Genomic DNA, 15,094 nt, shown 5'->3' with positions numbered 1-15,094 from the left:
TGATACAGTGCTTAACAGCATCCTTGGCCCCCAGCCAGGTTGAGACACCCCAGAATGCCTCCAGACATCTCCAAATGTGCCCCGGGGTGAAATCGCCCGGTGAGAAGCCCTGGTCTAGGATCTGGGGTCTGGCCCTGGGGGGGCTGGGATTTGGCAACCGTTCCAGCATCGTGAGGCTCCCGGCACCCAGCCCAGCGTGCCCGGTGACTGATGTTAGCTGGAGTGCAACCCTCCCTAGGTCCCTTCCTCCCCCTGAAAATCGAACTCCAGCCGGAGTCCTGTCCATCCTGTCTCAGGCTGTGGATGTCTGCTGTGGTCCTGCTCAGTCTCTTCCTTGTCCCCCATAACACGTGTGGTTCACCCCCCACTGTCACATTCTAAGTCACTGGGTGGAATCCCAGCCCCTGGATGAAGCGGGGGAGACGTGACTGGGTCTGAACCAGGCAGCTCAGCAATAGGCTCAGGAACAGACACACGGAGACATGGAGAGGTTGGCTGGGGCCTTGGGGAGATAGGACGTGAGGCCGGAGCAGCTGCATCCATCTTGCGTCCAGTGGTCAGGATGAAGCCAATGAGGCCAATAGCAGAGCAGAGAGATGGTGAGATGCCAGGTCCAGATGACATCAGCTGAGCCTCAAATCCAAGTCTACACGAAGCCAGTGCTTCCTCCAGACTTTGTAGTTGCAGGAATAATACATTCTCTCCCCGTCTCTCCCTTTCTCTCTCTTTTTCCAGCTTAAGCCAATTTGAAATGGATCTTCTGTCAGTCCGGATCCTGCACAGGTCCTGACATGTGTATGATGCAGGGACACACTTGTGAACGCCCCTCAGGAGGAGTCTGCCCAGTCAGCCGCACCCCAGAGTCCCAGACCAGGCCGAGAGGGGAAGACAGGGGACCAGTGGGTCCAGTGCTCACAGACGTTAGTCTGGCCTTGGCCATTGCACACCCTGTCTCAGGACGTCCCCGTCCAGGTGAGCTGGGGGCTTTCTCACATTGTTGGTAGAGATGACACCAGCTGCTTCATCCTAACCCTGTCCTTGTCTAGGACACAGACAGTCCCAGCTTGGGACCTCGGCTTCCTCGAGAGGAGGAGAGAGCCAGCTGCCAACCTCCTCAGCTAAATTCTAGGCAAACCCCATTCTTTGAGACTTGGGTGTCCCCGCCATCCTGAGAGGCAAAGACTGAGCAAACTAAACACTGGAGGGGCTCTGAGAAGGAGCAGGAAAGCATCCTTGCCTTGCATGGTGCAAGGTGAGACACACAGACAGCCCAGCACACAGGAGGGGATGTCTGTAGGGGGCTCTGGGAACGATTCCTCTGTTCTTAAAGAGGGACAAGATGTAGGAACATATTTATTCTAGCCCTTTGGAAATTTGGCCTCTGAAGACGTGACGCTGAGAGCTATGGCAACCATATTGTGACCATGAGGAGATAAGCCCAATGCACTGAGCGTGGCAGAGCAGAGAGGTGGGAAGAGCTCAGGTCCCTGATGATGTCGTTGAACCACCAATGAACAACTCTGCCCACCACCCCAAGCCGTGGACTTCTCACTATCTGAGGTCAGGAATCCCGGGGTTGTTGCAGCCACTTCAGACTTGCTAGGTTTCCATCTGAAAGCATTCTCGGTGACACAGAACATCCATTCTTTTTAGGGGAATCCCATCCTCCCTCGGAATATCATCTAGCCCTTGTGCCCTCAGACGTCACCTCACGACAGTCCGGGATGGGTGCTGTGGTAGATCATGCTTTCCAAAGATGCTGCGACGACAGCCCCCAAGTCCCCTGGGACTTTGCCACCCTCCCTTTGCACGACAGTGGGCTCTGCCGCCTCTCACCAGCAGGCCACGGGAGGGGTGCTACACGCCTTCTGAGCTGAGCCACGAAGAGCAGCGAGGCTTCGCGTGCTGGGACTTTGTTCTGGGGCCATGTGGCACCAGAGAGGCAACTCTGCCCAGGCCGCCGCGCTGTGAGGAAGCCCAGGCCACACAGAGGGTCCGCGTGTGGGTGCTTGCGTGGACCGTCCATCTGCTGCCAGGCGTGTGCACGCTGGCCCCCCCAGATGATTCCAGCCCCCACCGTTGAGCACCCCATCACACCTTCCCAGCTGAGGTCTCAGGAAGTACTGCTCAGAGAGGCTATTCCCCCTGCACCCCGCCTGACCTCCTGCCCCCCAGTACATTAAAACGTGGTTTAACGCAGCCGACTAAGCAGCGATCGTAACCAGGACAGGTACGTTCCCCAAAGTCCGGCGGCTCTGTCCTTTCCTTGGACACACGCTGTCCTGCGCGGTGCTGGGTACGCGCTGGACGCCTCCCGCACGGTGCTGGGTACAGGCTGGACGCCTCCCGCACGGTGCTGGGTACAGGCTGGACGCTTCCCGCACGGTGCTGGGTACAGGCTGGACGCCTCCCGCACGGTGCTGGGTACGCGCTGGACGCCTCCTGCACGGTGCTGGGTACGCGCTGGACGCCTCCTGCACGGTGCTGGGTACAGGCTGGACGCCTCCCGCAGGCTGGCCGGCTTCACGCCCACCCCCTCAGGTCAAGGCCGGAGGAGGGGCTGGGCTGTGGGCCCCAGAGAGGCTCTGGCTCGGCTTCGCATGTCCCATCTGGAGCCAGAGAAGCAGGACATCCTCAACCACAGAGGATTTATAAGCCCACAGAGCACCAGGAGTGGTTACGGGCTCTCGAAGCCACTTCCGAGGTCGTGACTGGAATGCGTCGCACGCCGTGTCCCAGCTGGCCTCCGGGGAAACGGGGCCATGGCAGCGACACTGATGGAAATTTATGGGGATGCCCTTTGTGCCGCTGGAGAAATAAATGCAGGATGGAGAGGGGATGAAGTGGCAGTGGCCTCCCGGGGGGGCAGCAAGCTTTGCCTGTGACAACAGGACACACATCCATCTCCTGCCAGAGGAGACGGGTCCGGGTTGAGCACAGACCCAGGAGCTGTACCATCGGAAGCCGAGAGGGACGTGTCTGGGAACAGCTGTCAGGAGGGTTCTTGGAAGCACGTCACCGGGGAGTGGGGATGCCTTCCGGGCAGCAGCTGCCTGCTGGCTTGACACGCTCCTGCCCTCTCAGGAACATCGGTGCGAGCCTGGAATCCCAGACCAGTGCATCCCACGCCAACGCCTGGCCTTCCTGCCAGCCCAAGGCAGGATCCTGATGGGCACAGAGACAGCGCAGCCCCACAGAAAACCGCACAAGAGGGGCTGCTTGGGAAGGTGGAGAGGAGGAAACCTGAGCAACGAGGAACGCCAGGGCCTCCTGCTTTGGGGTCTTGTCTTTCCCAGCCTGAGTCCACCCATCCGTCCAGGCAGCTGGCTGCAAGACCCCCCAGAAGCAATATGTACGTGCACACACCCAGACATGCGTATACTACACACGTGCACAAGCACACGTGCACACAAGTAAAACACTGCAAACACACATACATACAACTGCACACACAGCATAGGTGTGCACACGCGCATTATACGTGCCCATCATGCCTTCACACGCACGCCCTCACGGGCACCTTACGCACAGCCGCACTCTGTGGAGACATTAATGGCTCATATTCATTGGAGGAGCCTGTGCGCGGAGCTAAGGGTGAGTACGGGTCTCAGACTCACCCTTCCACACCCAGGCCCTCACTCACAGCTGCGGGCGACCCATACGCACCTTTGGAGAGACACGGGCTGAGATGCATGAGAATCACTGCACCACGTGTTCAAGGAGAAATGAGCACACACGCCACCCTCAGAGCTCAGAGCAAAAGCCGGTCAGAAACAGAACACTGGCCCGTGCACAGAAAGGCCCCTCACACCCCCCTCATAGGAGCCCGGTGGGACAGTAACACGCGGGGTCGCGCGCTCACAGGCCCGGTCGCCGTCTGGCTGCCTGGAGGCCTGCTCGTGCCCAGGAGAGCGAGCGGACTGCAAGGGTGGCCAGACCACACAGCCCTGGGTGCAGTGCTGCAGAGGACCCCTGCGCCCACCTGGAGTGTCTCTGCCTGGGCAGTGAGGTCCATCGGGGCCCAAGTGTGCGACCTTCAGGGCCTGCGACCTCCAGCCCCTCCAGGCACTCCCTAGGGCAGTCCCTGCGGTCGCTGGGCCAGAGGCCGATGACCCGCCCCATGCCAGGGTCCAGCTCAGCGCAGGTGTCTTCTGTTGCCCCAGCAGCCCCAGCAGGGCCCTGGGGATCATCAGTGAGCCCTTAGGGTGGTCAGTGGAAGGGAAGGGAGAGGTGGGACCCTGGTACTTGTTTGTCTGGCCCCCGACGGGATCTGGGGCAGCCCCACGTCGAGTGGACCCTCCACGGGGCCCTTGAGTGGGCTAGCCCTTCCCAGCAAATCCCCAGCTGAGACGGAGCCACGGGGCAGGTGGCCTCCGATTTTCCTGTCTGGCTTTGTTAGCCTCCAACCCTGCTGCAGGGGGACCAGCTGGCTCTCAGGAAGAGCCCGGCACACAGCAGGGTGAGCGGGTGGGGCCTGTTCCCCTCGGCGAGCCTCCCAGGCGGAGGAGCAGCCTCAGCTGAGGGGCCCCCGCCCTCCCCAAGCATCTCCTTCCCTGGGCTCCTGGGCCTGGTGGGAAGGGAAGGGGGTCTACTGGCTGCAGCAGGAGGAAAGAAACCAGCCCGTTTCCCTGACAGCACCGTGCTTTCCATCCCGTTATCTGGGACCCTTGCCTCCACTTGCAGACCCTCAATGCCAGTGGCATCAGAGCCCCCATGTGGAGCCGGATTGGCACGTGGCATGCGGTGCCTGTTTCCAGTGCCTCGCGATCACCATCCGCTAAATCCACACTCATTACCCTTGACCGCCGAGCCACGCGCAGCAGAGACGGTTCACAGCACTAAGACTTCTCCAGCCCTAACGAGGCGGGGGGGGGGGGGGGGGGGGGGCATCACTGCACGGGAACGCAGGACGGGGCCTCGGACGAGGCCGCTCATTTTTACGATGCCGTTTAATTTGGGTTTGCCAGTCTTCCTTCCATTATCCCGTGGGCCAGTCTTAATAATCAAGACCTTTGTTATGTGCTTTGCGGCATAATCAAAGCCACCGCTTAATCAGGAAAGCTGCCCGCCTCCAGGCAGAGGGAGATCAATAATGCATCCAATGGAGAGAGGTAGAGAACTTCGGTTTGAGAGTGGATGGAATTGCCAGTTGAGGTGGGAACACATGCCCACGCACGTGTGCCTGCACACACACGCACGCGCTCCTCCACCCGCGTGTGTTCTGATGACTGCACCTGCCAGATTGGATGGATGGGCTCCGGGGGCTAAAGGCTGTTCAGGAAACCAAACTGAAAGTTTCAAACGGGCGTAGACAGAGCTTGCGTTTATGTATTGATTCATTTAATCCTCCACGCATATTTCCTGAGGGCCCCCTAGGCACCGGGCACGGCCACCGATGTGTGACAACGCGCAGCGGCTGCTGTTTGCGGAGCGCAAGGCTCCCCCGGTGCCCGCGAGCGAGCCCGCTGCAGCGCCAGCCTCAGGCCTCCTCCCGCGGGCGCCAGGCATCCTCAGCGCGGGGTCGGCGTCATCTCGTTTCCTGCCGCGGCCCCCTGCCAGGTGTTGGCTGGCAGTGCCGGGTCAGGGACTGTGGAGCGGGCCGTCGGGTGGGGCTGAGGCGGCACCGGCTGGCGGGTCTCTGAGCGCCGGCTCTCGGCGCCCGGCCGCATGGACGCTCTGCCGGAGCGCGCAGGCGCTTCCTCACAACGTGGCGGCCCCTGGTCCAGGGCGCCTGCCGGGCTGGCGGGGAGCCCTAGAGCTCCACAGCCTCACGTCCGCCCTCCTCGATGGAATGACCAGCCTCAAAAGCCCCCTGACTGCAAGGGGACGGACACTGTCTCCACCTCTTGATGCGGGCGGGGCAAGGTTCCAGACGAGGGGTTTGCGTCCACCTTTGGAAAATACGATCGGTCACACCGGGTGACGTGAGGAAGGTAAGACGGGGAAATCACGCCACACAACAGGCTGCCTCCTGGATTTGCAGATAAAGTTTTTTGGGGCCAGAGCCACGCCCGCTCATGTACCTACTGGCTGTGGCCGCTCTCGCGCGGCCCCAAAGCCTGAAACAGGTACTGTCTGGCTCATGAAGTAACGAGAAACATGCACTGGTCTCTGCGCCCGGTTCTCAGACACAGAGCCGCACCCTTGGAACCTCCAGGGCGATGGGCGAGGTCGGAGTGTTCACACTGAGCTCCGAGTGCCTTGGGAGTCCCTGGCTGACGGGAGGGAGTTTTGTTCTAATGAGGCAACTCTGGGTGGGCTCCTGGTTGGGGGCTGGTCATCAGAAGGACCGAAGCACGATTAGAAGTTGGGCTTCCCTGGTGGCGCAGTGGTTGAGAGTCCGCATGCCGAAGCAGGGCACGCGGGTTCGTGCCCCGGTCCGGGAAGATCCCACATGCCGCAGAGCGGCTGGGCCCGTGAACCATGGCCGCTGAGCCTGCGCGTCCGGAGCCTGTGCTCCGCAACGGGAGAGGCCACAGCAGTGCGAGGCCCGTGTAACGCAAAAAAAAAAAAAGTTGGCGCTTTCAGCCCCTCCTCCCCACCCTCTGGGGAGGAGGGGCTGAAAGCGAAGCTAAAAATGGATCATGCCAACGTGATGAAGCCTCTGAAGTACGGGATTTGGAGAGTTTCTGGGCCCCAAACACATCCAGTGCCAGGAGCGTGGGATACCCCGGCTCCTCAGGGACAGACGCTCGTGTGCTCGGGACCCTCCCAGGCTTCCCGCTGCGCAGCGCTTCTTCCGGCTCCTCCCCCGTGTCCTTCATCGCGTCCTCATTCTAGAACACGCCAGTAAACACAAGTGTCCCTGAGTTCCGTGCGCAGTCCTAGCAAGTGTCTGAAGCCAAGCAGGGGTCACAAGTGCCGGGGCAGAGCCTGGAGCTGAGGTTGGCATCTAAGCCCTGCACCTGCGGGTCTGACGCCGACTGCAGGCAGAGAGTGTCAGAACTGACTTGAAGTGCAGGACACACAGCTGGTGTCAGAGAATTGGCTGGTGTGGGAAAGCCCCACACATCTGATGTCACAAGTGCTGTGAGTGTGGCAGTCTTGTGAGAGTAAAGAAAAACAGGGGGGTTTTTACACACGGCCTTTTTCAGGAAAAGTCTTCTGACGCCGCCCACTGCAGAACATCAGGCTCCAGGATATTGTATGTCACTGAGCAGCTTTCTCAGCCGCTGCTGCGCTCCCTGGGTGCCTCACAGCCCTCGTGGGGTTCCTGGATTCTGCCCACATCCCTCCTGAGGATGTCACCGATTTCCTTCCAGGATCCTGACTGACCCGACTTGAAGGCAGGCAGAGCTGATGTAACAGCGGCATCCCCTAGATCAAGCCGTGCCTGAAAGCCTACCCTTCAGAGCCTGAGCCAATACGTTCCCTTTTTTTGCTTCAGCCGTTTCAAACTGGGTTTTAAGTCTTACCAACCCAGCCCCCAGAATGGTAGGCAATAAGGGGAATTCCTGTTGGAGGACTAAAGGTCAGGGAAGATCTCACTTCCAAATATAGAAGACTGGATGCCTGGTCATGCTCATGAGAAGACCCCAGCTCCTCGTCAGAAAGGCCCCTGGGGGACTGGAGCCCGTGTTTTAAGCGAGGCTCTCATGAGGGCTGTCACTGCTTTGAAAAATCCCCATGATGCAGCCCCCTGCGTGCAGAGGGAAGCTCTGGGTTGAGTAAGCTCCAGAGAGGCCCCGGGCGGAGCCTGTGGGACAGGAGGGCACTGGGGGCAGGGGCGTGGGGGAGGGGCGTGGGAAGGCCCCTCTCCACTTCTGATTCTTCAGCCACATCGCCCATGGGGGCAGGAGGGGTGGTCTGCCCATGTGCCTGGCGCCAAAGCCTCCTCGCTTCTTTTTTGGGAAGAAATGGGATATAAACAACCAGGTAAGTAACTAGATAAAATCCACATTCTCTAATTCAGGGAGGCAGAGAGCTCCGCCCCTTCAAATCAGAGTTTCTGTAAAGCAGGTTTCTATCAATTAAGGCAGAGTGTAAAGGTCAGCTCTTTCAAAGTTCGCCCTGATGTCTTCTTTTGTGACGTGAGAGTGACAACTGGGATTGATCACTCTGTCAGCTTTTATTTCGGCAGGCTGAGGTTTCTTACGGGGGATCTGAATCCTCAAAGGGAAAGCCAGAATCGCTCCTGCTGCTTGAGCAAATCCCAGGCCCAGCAAGACATGGGAGGACAGTGCTCCCGAGGACAGGAGAGTGTGCAGTGACACACCACACACATCGGGTGGAGCCCTTTCAGCTTAAAAAGCAGAAAATCCAGTGCAAATTTGCTTAAGCAAAAAATTTAAAGTATATATGTGTATGTGTGTATACTAATTTACTGCAGAGTCTAGCGGACTTATTTTTAAAATTTATTTGTAATTTATTGCAAGTGGCTTCAGGGACAGCTGGATCCAGGTGCTCATAGCACTGGAACCCAGTTCCTCCCCACATCCCAGCTCTGCCATGCCCTGCAACCGGATTTTTTTCTTCGGTTTCACAAGTGCGCCCTGGGAGCTCAAGCTCTCCCCTCATGATTATAAGATAGTACAGATCCCAGGCTCCTAAACTTGCACTTTTACTTTTGAGGAAAATCTTGGTTTTCCCCCCCGTAGCCTCAGGTAATTCCGAGGCTCATGCTGGACTGGCCTAGACCATGTGATCTCCTTGAGCCAATCACTGTGGCTGGTGGGCCGTGAGCTCTGATTGGCTTAGCCCTGGTCATGTGACCCACCCTGCAGCAGGGGTGGGAAGTTTCCATGGGTCCCCACATGGAAACAGGGAGCTACTGCCCGAAGAAAGAGAACTGGATTTTGAGGAGGCGACCGACAAGCGTCTGCTGCACGCAGACGCACATCTGTTCTGTAAGCACCACTGCTCTGATGTTGGGAGATGCGGCAGGACCGTTGGGAGACCCCTGCCCTTGGGCTGGGGGTGGGGGGCTGGACCCCTGTGGGCTGGGACTGCTCTGAAAGCGGGCCCTGGGGGCATTCAGGGGGTCACAGAGAGGCTTCACCTTCATCATAACTTGGTCATGACTGGACTCAAGCCCAATGCCCACTGGGCAAGGGGTCCAGCCATGCAGAGGCAGCGTGGAGGGGTTCTAGAGGGTTCCGCAGAGCCAGCAAAAGAACACGATCTCTGGGAAACAGGGCAAGAAGGGGCTGTCTTCAGCTATGACAACAAGTGCTATGAGGTGGAGGAGGAGACGCAGCAGGAGAACGCCCCCCACTGCCTCCGACCCAAGTCCAGGGCTGCAAGCCCCGGAGTCACAGGGACGGGGTGCTGTGACGCGATGTGCCGCGTGGCTCAGGAAGGTGGAGCACGGAGCCACTTCCGTACCAAGTCAGCTGAGGTGTCCCCACGAGGACCACGTGCACAGGAAGGGGCCAAGGCAACAGGTCTGGCTCATCCATGCCCTGCACCTCCTGGGAGGTGACCTCTGAGCCCTTGGAACATCCTGCCTGAGAAGAGCGTCACCTTCACCTGGAGGCCTGGGGCCTTGCCAGGGGGTCTTTGCTACAGTGGGATTCATGTGGGGTCTCGGCTTGACCTCTGCAGGGGCTGGAGACTGAGGTCAGCCAGTAAAAACCCAGACGCCAAGGCTCAAGGGAAAAAACAAACAAACAAAAGGCTCGAGGGAGCCCCGCGGCTGGCAATATGTCATAGTGTGCTCACACCTCATTGCTGGGGTAATCAGGCACCGTCCCTGGGAGCCCCACCATGAGGGCCAGCGGGAAACTCCTGCCTGGTGTCCTTCAGCGATAGCAAACTGCACCACGCGTGTAGCAGCTTTGCTGAGCCTTATGACTCATTTTAGTGAGTTATTGAACTTGAGGTTGGCCTTGGGGGTTCCCGCGAACCGCACCAGGGCTGCCCAGGCGCTCAGAGCTAAACGCCAGCAGCTGTGCTGACCCTGCTGGTGGGCAACTTAGTTCATCCTCCAAAAGTCAGGACACAACGGGAGCTTTCAGAAGGCGACTCACACTCAAACACATGCACACGCACACGCGTGCACACACACTCACACACACCCTCAGAGCCCCTGACTCATTCAGGTCCGCGTCTCGGCACCACCTGCGTTACTATTTACTTTGTATGTTTCTCCAAATTGGCCTGTTTTACACCTAAATGCATTTTTTAAATTCAAAACGGCACCTTTATTTCATCGCTGCAAAGGCAAAGCAGCACCACTTATGCTAAATCAACGGTAACCATGAAAATAAATGCGATGAAAATAAAATAGCGCCATCACGAGCCGCGGTGGTCAAGGCGGGGGGAGCCGCCTGCTCCAGGCTCTCTGGGTACAACGCGACAGGAATGGAGTCACGAGACGGCCTAACCTCCCACTCTGCAGCTCACGCATCCCGGCTGCGGCTAGAGCACGGAACCTGGGCAGACGCGCTGGTCCCCGCGCCCCAGGCCCCAGCACTCCCTGGGGCGGCCACGCGCTCACTGCCGGCCCTGCCCCAGCGCCCTAGAAACTCGTTTCTGGGCATCTCACCTCACTCCTCGCACAGCAAGCCCTCAAGCTTGGAGGAACAGGGAGTCTGTGAGAACCGCTCCCTGGTCCTCCCTGGGCTGGGGGAGCCCCGAGGCCCTGTGTCCCCAGTGGAGCTGATCCGCGGCCGACCACCTGTACCCGCAACGATGATGCACCTTCTCACACTCCGGGCCCTTCCCTGTCAGCCTTCCCACCCCCTCCCAGGGCTTCTGGGACCACTTCCCAAACCAGAGTCCTACCTCAGAAGCCACAACTGGAAGAGGGGCAAACCAAGACAGGCGCTAAAAGGAGACACTCCCCCGCACCCCCCACCCACCTTTCCTTGAAGGCTGCTCCGCGGACTCAGGACTCAGAGCGGCAACTCTGACCACACGGCTGCCCGGCCCAGCCCAGCCCTGCACTGCGGCCCCTGCCAGGAAGAAGGTGCTGCTGAAAGTGCTGTCCTGTTCAACGTTGCGAGCGGCGGGCTGAGTTCCTGCGGCCAGGGCCACAGGAAGGAGCCTGGCTTCATGTCCAGGGTGCAGGCGCCCTGCTCGGCGGAAGTTAGTAAAGCAGTGAGGTCCACTCAACACGGAGTTTTGTTCTAGTCTCGCCTCTGCTTTACTACAAGAGGCGATGATCTGAGACCAGGAGTCCTGAGTGACCAGAAGGCAAGGCACAGCCATCGAGGGGTCCGACTTTTCTGACTAATCAACTGCTGTGGCTTTGGGAGTGGGGGGACAGGGGTTTACAGGCACGTGACAGAAATGGAACGCCTTTTAGACACGGGCGACGCTCATTTCAAGCAGGACCTCCGCCCCCCATCGCGGCTCCTGCACCAAAGGCGGGAGGACAGACGCCTTTGGCAGAGACTGTGCTTCAAGCTGTGTCGCTTGTCACTTGTGTCATTTGTATAGGTCGCGGCACCTGGAGCATCGGCGATGGCGCTGCCCAGCTTCCTGGGCGGCGCCGTCCCTGAGCAGCCTCAGTCCTGTACTGGGCACCTGCAGAGGATGCCCATGGCCGAGAGCAGAGAAGACGGATGGGGGGTGCCCCACCTGCCAGGGCCCCCCTCCCTCCGCTCTGCCTGTCCAGCAGATCCTGTGAACATCTGGGTGCCAGGAGCCCAGGCCTGCGGGGCGCTGCCTGGAGGTGTCTGTGGGAGGGGCGGCGTACTCACTTTTTGGGCCTGTAGTCAGGGATGGTCCTGTCCAGGGAGATGCGGTCGCTGAGCTGTGCGTTGTACCCGTATTCCTCGAACTTGCCCTCTGTCTCCTGGCTGTCGTCACGCAGTGTGGCCGCCATGCCGCCCTGGCCCAGGCCGCCCGGCCCCTCCACCAGACCGATGGGCTTGGCGAGCCCTGGCGGAACGGAGAAAAGAGGGGGTCAGGCACGTCCCAGGACCGACCGTGTCCTTCCCCCGCCCTTCTCCCAGCCTCACCCTAAAAGGCCCTTTTTTCAGGTGCAAACTCAGCAAATTCCTCGCATACTGCAGGATTCCAGCTCTAGGACACTGCAGGAAAGGCAAAGCTATGGAGACAGTATAAAGATCAGTGGTTGCCGGGGTTTGTGGGGAGGCATGAACAGGCAGAGCACAGAGGACTTTTAGGGCAGCGAAGCTACTCTGTATCATTCTGTAATGGTGGGTACATGTCCGTATACATTTGTCCGAACCCAGAGCATGTACGGCACCGAGAGTGAAGCCTCATGTAAACTGCGGACTTTCAGTGATTACGATGCGTCAGTGCAGGTTCACTAATTGTAACAAATGTACCACATCAATGCAAGGTGTTAATAACAGGAGAAACTGGGCGGGGGCGAGGCGACATGGGAACTCTCTGTACCTGCCACTCAATGTTTCTATAAACCCAAAACTGTTCTAAAAAGCAAAAGCTATTTTTAAAAAATATTTACTTATTTATTTTGGCTGCCCCGGGTCTTCATTGCCGCGGGGTCTTTAGCTGTGGCATGCGAACTCTTAGTTGCGGCATGCATGAGGGATCTAGTTCCCTGACCAGGGATTGAACCCGGGCCCCCTGCATGGGGAGCAAGGAGTCTTAGCCACTGAACCACCAGGGAACGCTCATGGTTTTTTAAAAATATAAAATAAAAATAAATTAACTTTAAAAATGCAAAGCAGCTGCCCCCCTTGCTCACCAATCCTTGATATTGTTGGTCTTTATAATTTAAACTAATTGTACATCCACACAATGGAACGCTACTTTGGGATAAAAACAAAGGAACTACCAAATATGCAACAATCTGGATGAGTCTCAAAAGCATTATGTTGAGCGAGAAGCCTCCAGAGACACAGAGGAAAACATATGTACGACTCTATTTACAAAACTGGAGGAACAGAGGAAGCTACTCAATGGTGACAGCAGCAAGAACAGGGACCACCGGGGTGGAAGGTGGCATTGGCTGAAAAGGAGCCCTCCCGGGATGACCAAGGTGTGTGTGCATGTGTGGGTGCCTGAGAAGGCCAGGCCAAGGGAGTGCTTTCTGGAATGTTCTATTTGGTCACTTGTGCCAGGAGAGGAGACATCACCCCCCTGATGCCAGGGACCAGAGCAGTGCCAGTCAAGCAAGGACAACACCCCTTGCTCTCTCTGGGATGGGTGATTCTGGGGCATCTTGGTTTTGGGAGTGAGTTCCGGGGAGCAGAAGTTTAAGCCAGAAAGAGTTGGGATGAATTCCCATCCCAGAGATGCAGTTAATAGCTTCCATAGAGAAGTCTCTGGTCCTAGCTCAGGCCACTAGAAGTATAAACTCAGGGAAATATCTAACATTGATGTCACACGCTGCCCCACACTGGGTACCAGGATCTTCTTTTGTGACACCCACTCCCTCCTTAGGTTTTTAAATTAGTTAAACAAGGAGGCCACTTGGCTGGGGGGTCTAACACATGGCCTGTGTGCAAACAAACCCAAACCTACGCCTGTGAATGCCTCAAGGTTACGAAATGGAAACCCAACCACACACAGCCAATCACACACAGAGAATCACAGCCAATCACACACAGCAAATCACAGACACCCACACACAGCCAATCACACAGAGCCAACCACACACAGCCAATCTCAGCCAATCACAGACAACCACACACAGCCAATCACACAGAGCCAACCACACAGAGCCAATCTCAGCCAATCACAGACAACCACACACAGCCACTCTCAGCCAATCACACACAGCCAATCTCAGCCAACCACTCACAGCTGGGCTTTCAGCAATACCAGTTAACGATCACTTTTGCTTTGCTTCAGCGCTTAATCTATACTTTCTCCAGCTGCTATGGGTGGGGCGCTCCTAACCACTTCCAGTTCTAGGTTGCCCCATTCCAATCAATTTTTGTCCAAATACAATCCTTTTTATCTTTTGGCTGGCAGTGCGCATGCGGGATCCCAATCAGGGACCAAACCCACGCCCGCCTGCAGTGGAAGCCCGGAGCCCTAACCTCTGGACCACCAGGGAATTCCCATGTCCAATATAATCTTAAAATTTGCAATATGCCTCAGTTTGTCTTTTAGCGGTTCCCAGCGAGGGCGGGGGTGGGGAGCCGACCTCCATCCTCCACACAGCCGGGGGCTCCTCTGATCACCAGAGCCAAGGTCGCAGGCTCCAGGGACCCCCCCCTCCCCCAGTTCCCAGACCAGGGATCAAACCCGCGCCCCTGCATTGGGAGTGCAGAGTCTTAACCACTGGACCCCCAGGGAAGTCCTGGGAATACTCCATTGTAAATGACATATGTAGCGTTGGTATCTATGTAGGACTGAAGGATACTCACTGGATGTAAAATTGAAAAATCACATGACACAAATCACTTCCGCTTATCTTAATACTGCTATATATATATATATATATATATATATATATATATATATATATATATATAATCATGCTGTTTTTAAACGTCTGTACTGTACTTGCAGTTTCTTTGAAAGGTTTGTAAATAGACGTCTCCCACAGGCAAATGTGCTTCCACACCTGAAGAGAGAGTCTCGCTGCTCATGGCAGCCCAGCCTCAGAGTGCGTTCAGGTGGCCGGAGGGAGGGGTTGCCCCGGGTGGGACCGCCTGCTGCAGCCGGGCCCCGGCAGCATGGCTGAGGCCATCACACCAGGTTCCGCTTACAAAAGCAAAATATGCACCTGTTGAGAAGTTCAAACCATCCAGAAAAAGCTATAAAATGAAGAGCCAGCGCTTCCCGTGCTCTCTCCCTCTCTCCAAAGGAAATGGCTTTTTCTGGTGTTAGGCCTTCTCATTTTGTCCACTGTGGACACGCAGAGTAATTTTATGGGTCTAGTTTTTGTCAGCCAGAGACTATTTGCCTTGACTTCCTGGCATGAAAGATGAGGATTTAGTCCATTTTCCCTACCGCCTACATCCTGCTCCTGCCTCCCTTGATTTTTCTTAGCTATGTTATTATTTTTAGTTGTTCTGGTGGTTACTTTTGTGACCTTAAAAGGAAACTTAAGGCTCTATTTCTGGAAGTATCAACTTTAGCTGCTGTCTATGGACTCCTTACCAGGTTACAGGAGAAATTAACATACTCCTGGGGTTGCTGTTCAATGGGTATAAAGTTTCAGTTATATATATTTGTTCCAGGGATACACACACACACACACACA

The 15,094-nt window shown here is 57.0% G+C and overlaps 1 protein-coding gene across 1 annotated transcript in view; it reads right to left on the bottom strand.

The window, feature by feature from the left end:
* Positions 1 to 15,094, bottom strand: part of GALNT9 (polypeptide N-acetylgalactosaminyltransferase 9) — a 91,567-nt gene that overhangs the window by 55,229 nt on the left and 21,244 nt on the right. The window contains exon 2 of the mRNA XM_033837895.2: positions 11,646 to 11,826. Coding sequence (XP_033693786.1) covers positions 11,646 to 11,826 — 181 coding nt within the window. The remainder of the gene's footprint in view (positions 1 to 11,645; positions 11,827 to 15,094) is intronic.

The sequence above is a fragment of the Tursiops truncatus genome, chromosome 13 (genome assembly GCF_011762595.2).
Source record: "Tursiops truncatus isolate mTurTru1 chromosome 13, mTurTru1.mat.Y, whole genome shotgun sequence".
Lineage (NCBI taxonomy): Eukaryota > Metazoa > Chordata > Mammalia > Artiodactyla > Delphinidae > Tursiops > Tursiops truncatus.
Note: the sequence above shows the minus strand (reverse complement) of the source record. Positions and strands in the feature narration are given on the sequence as shown.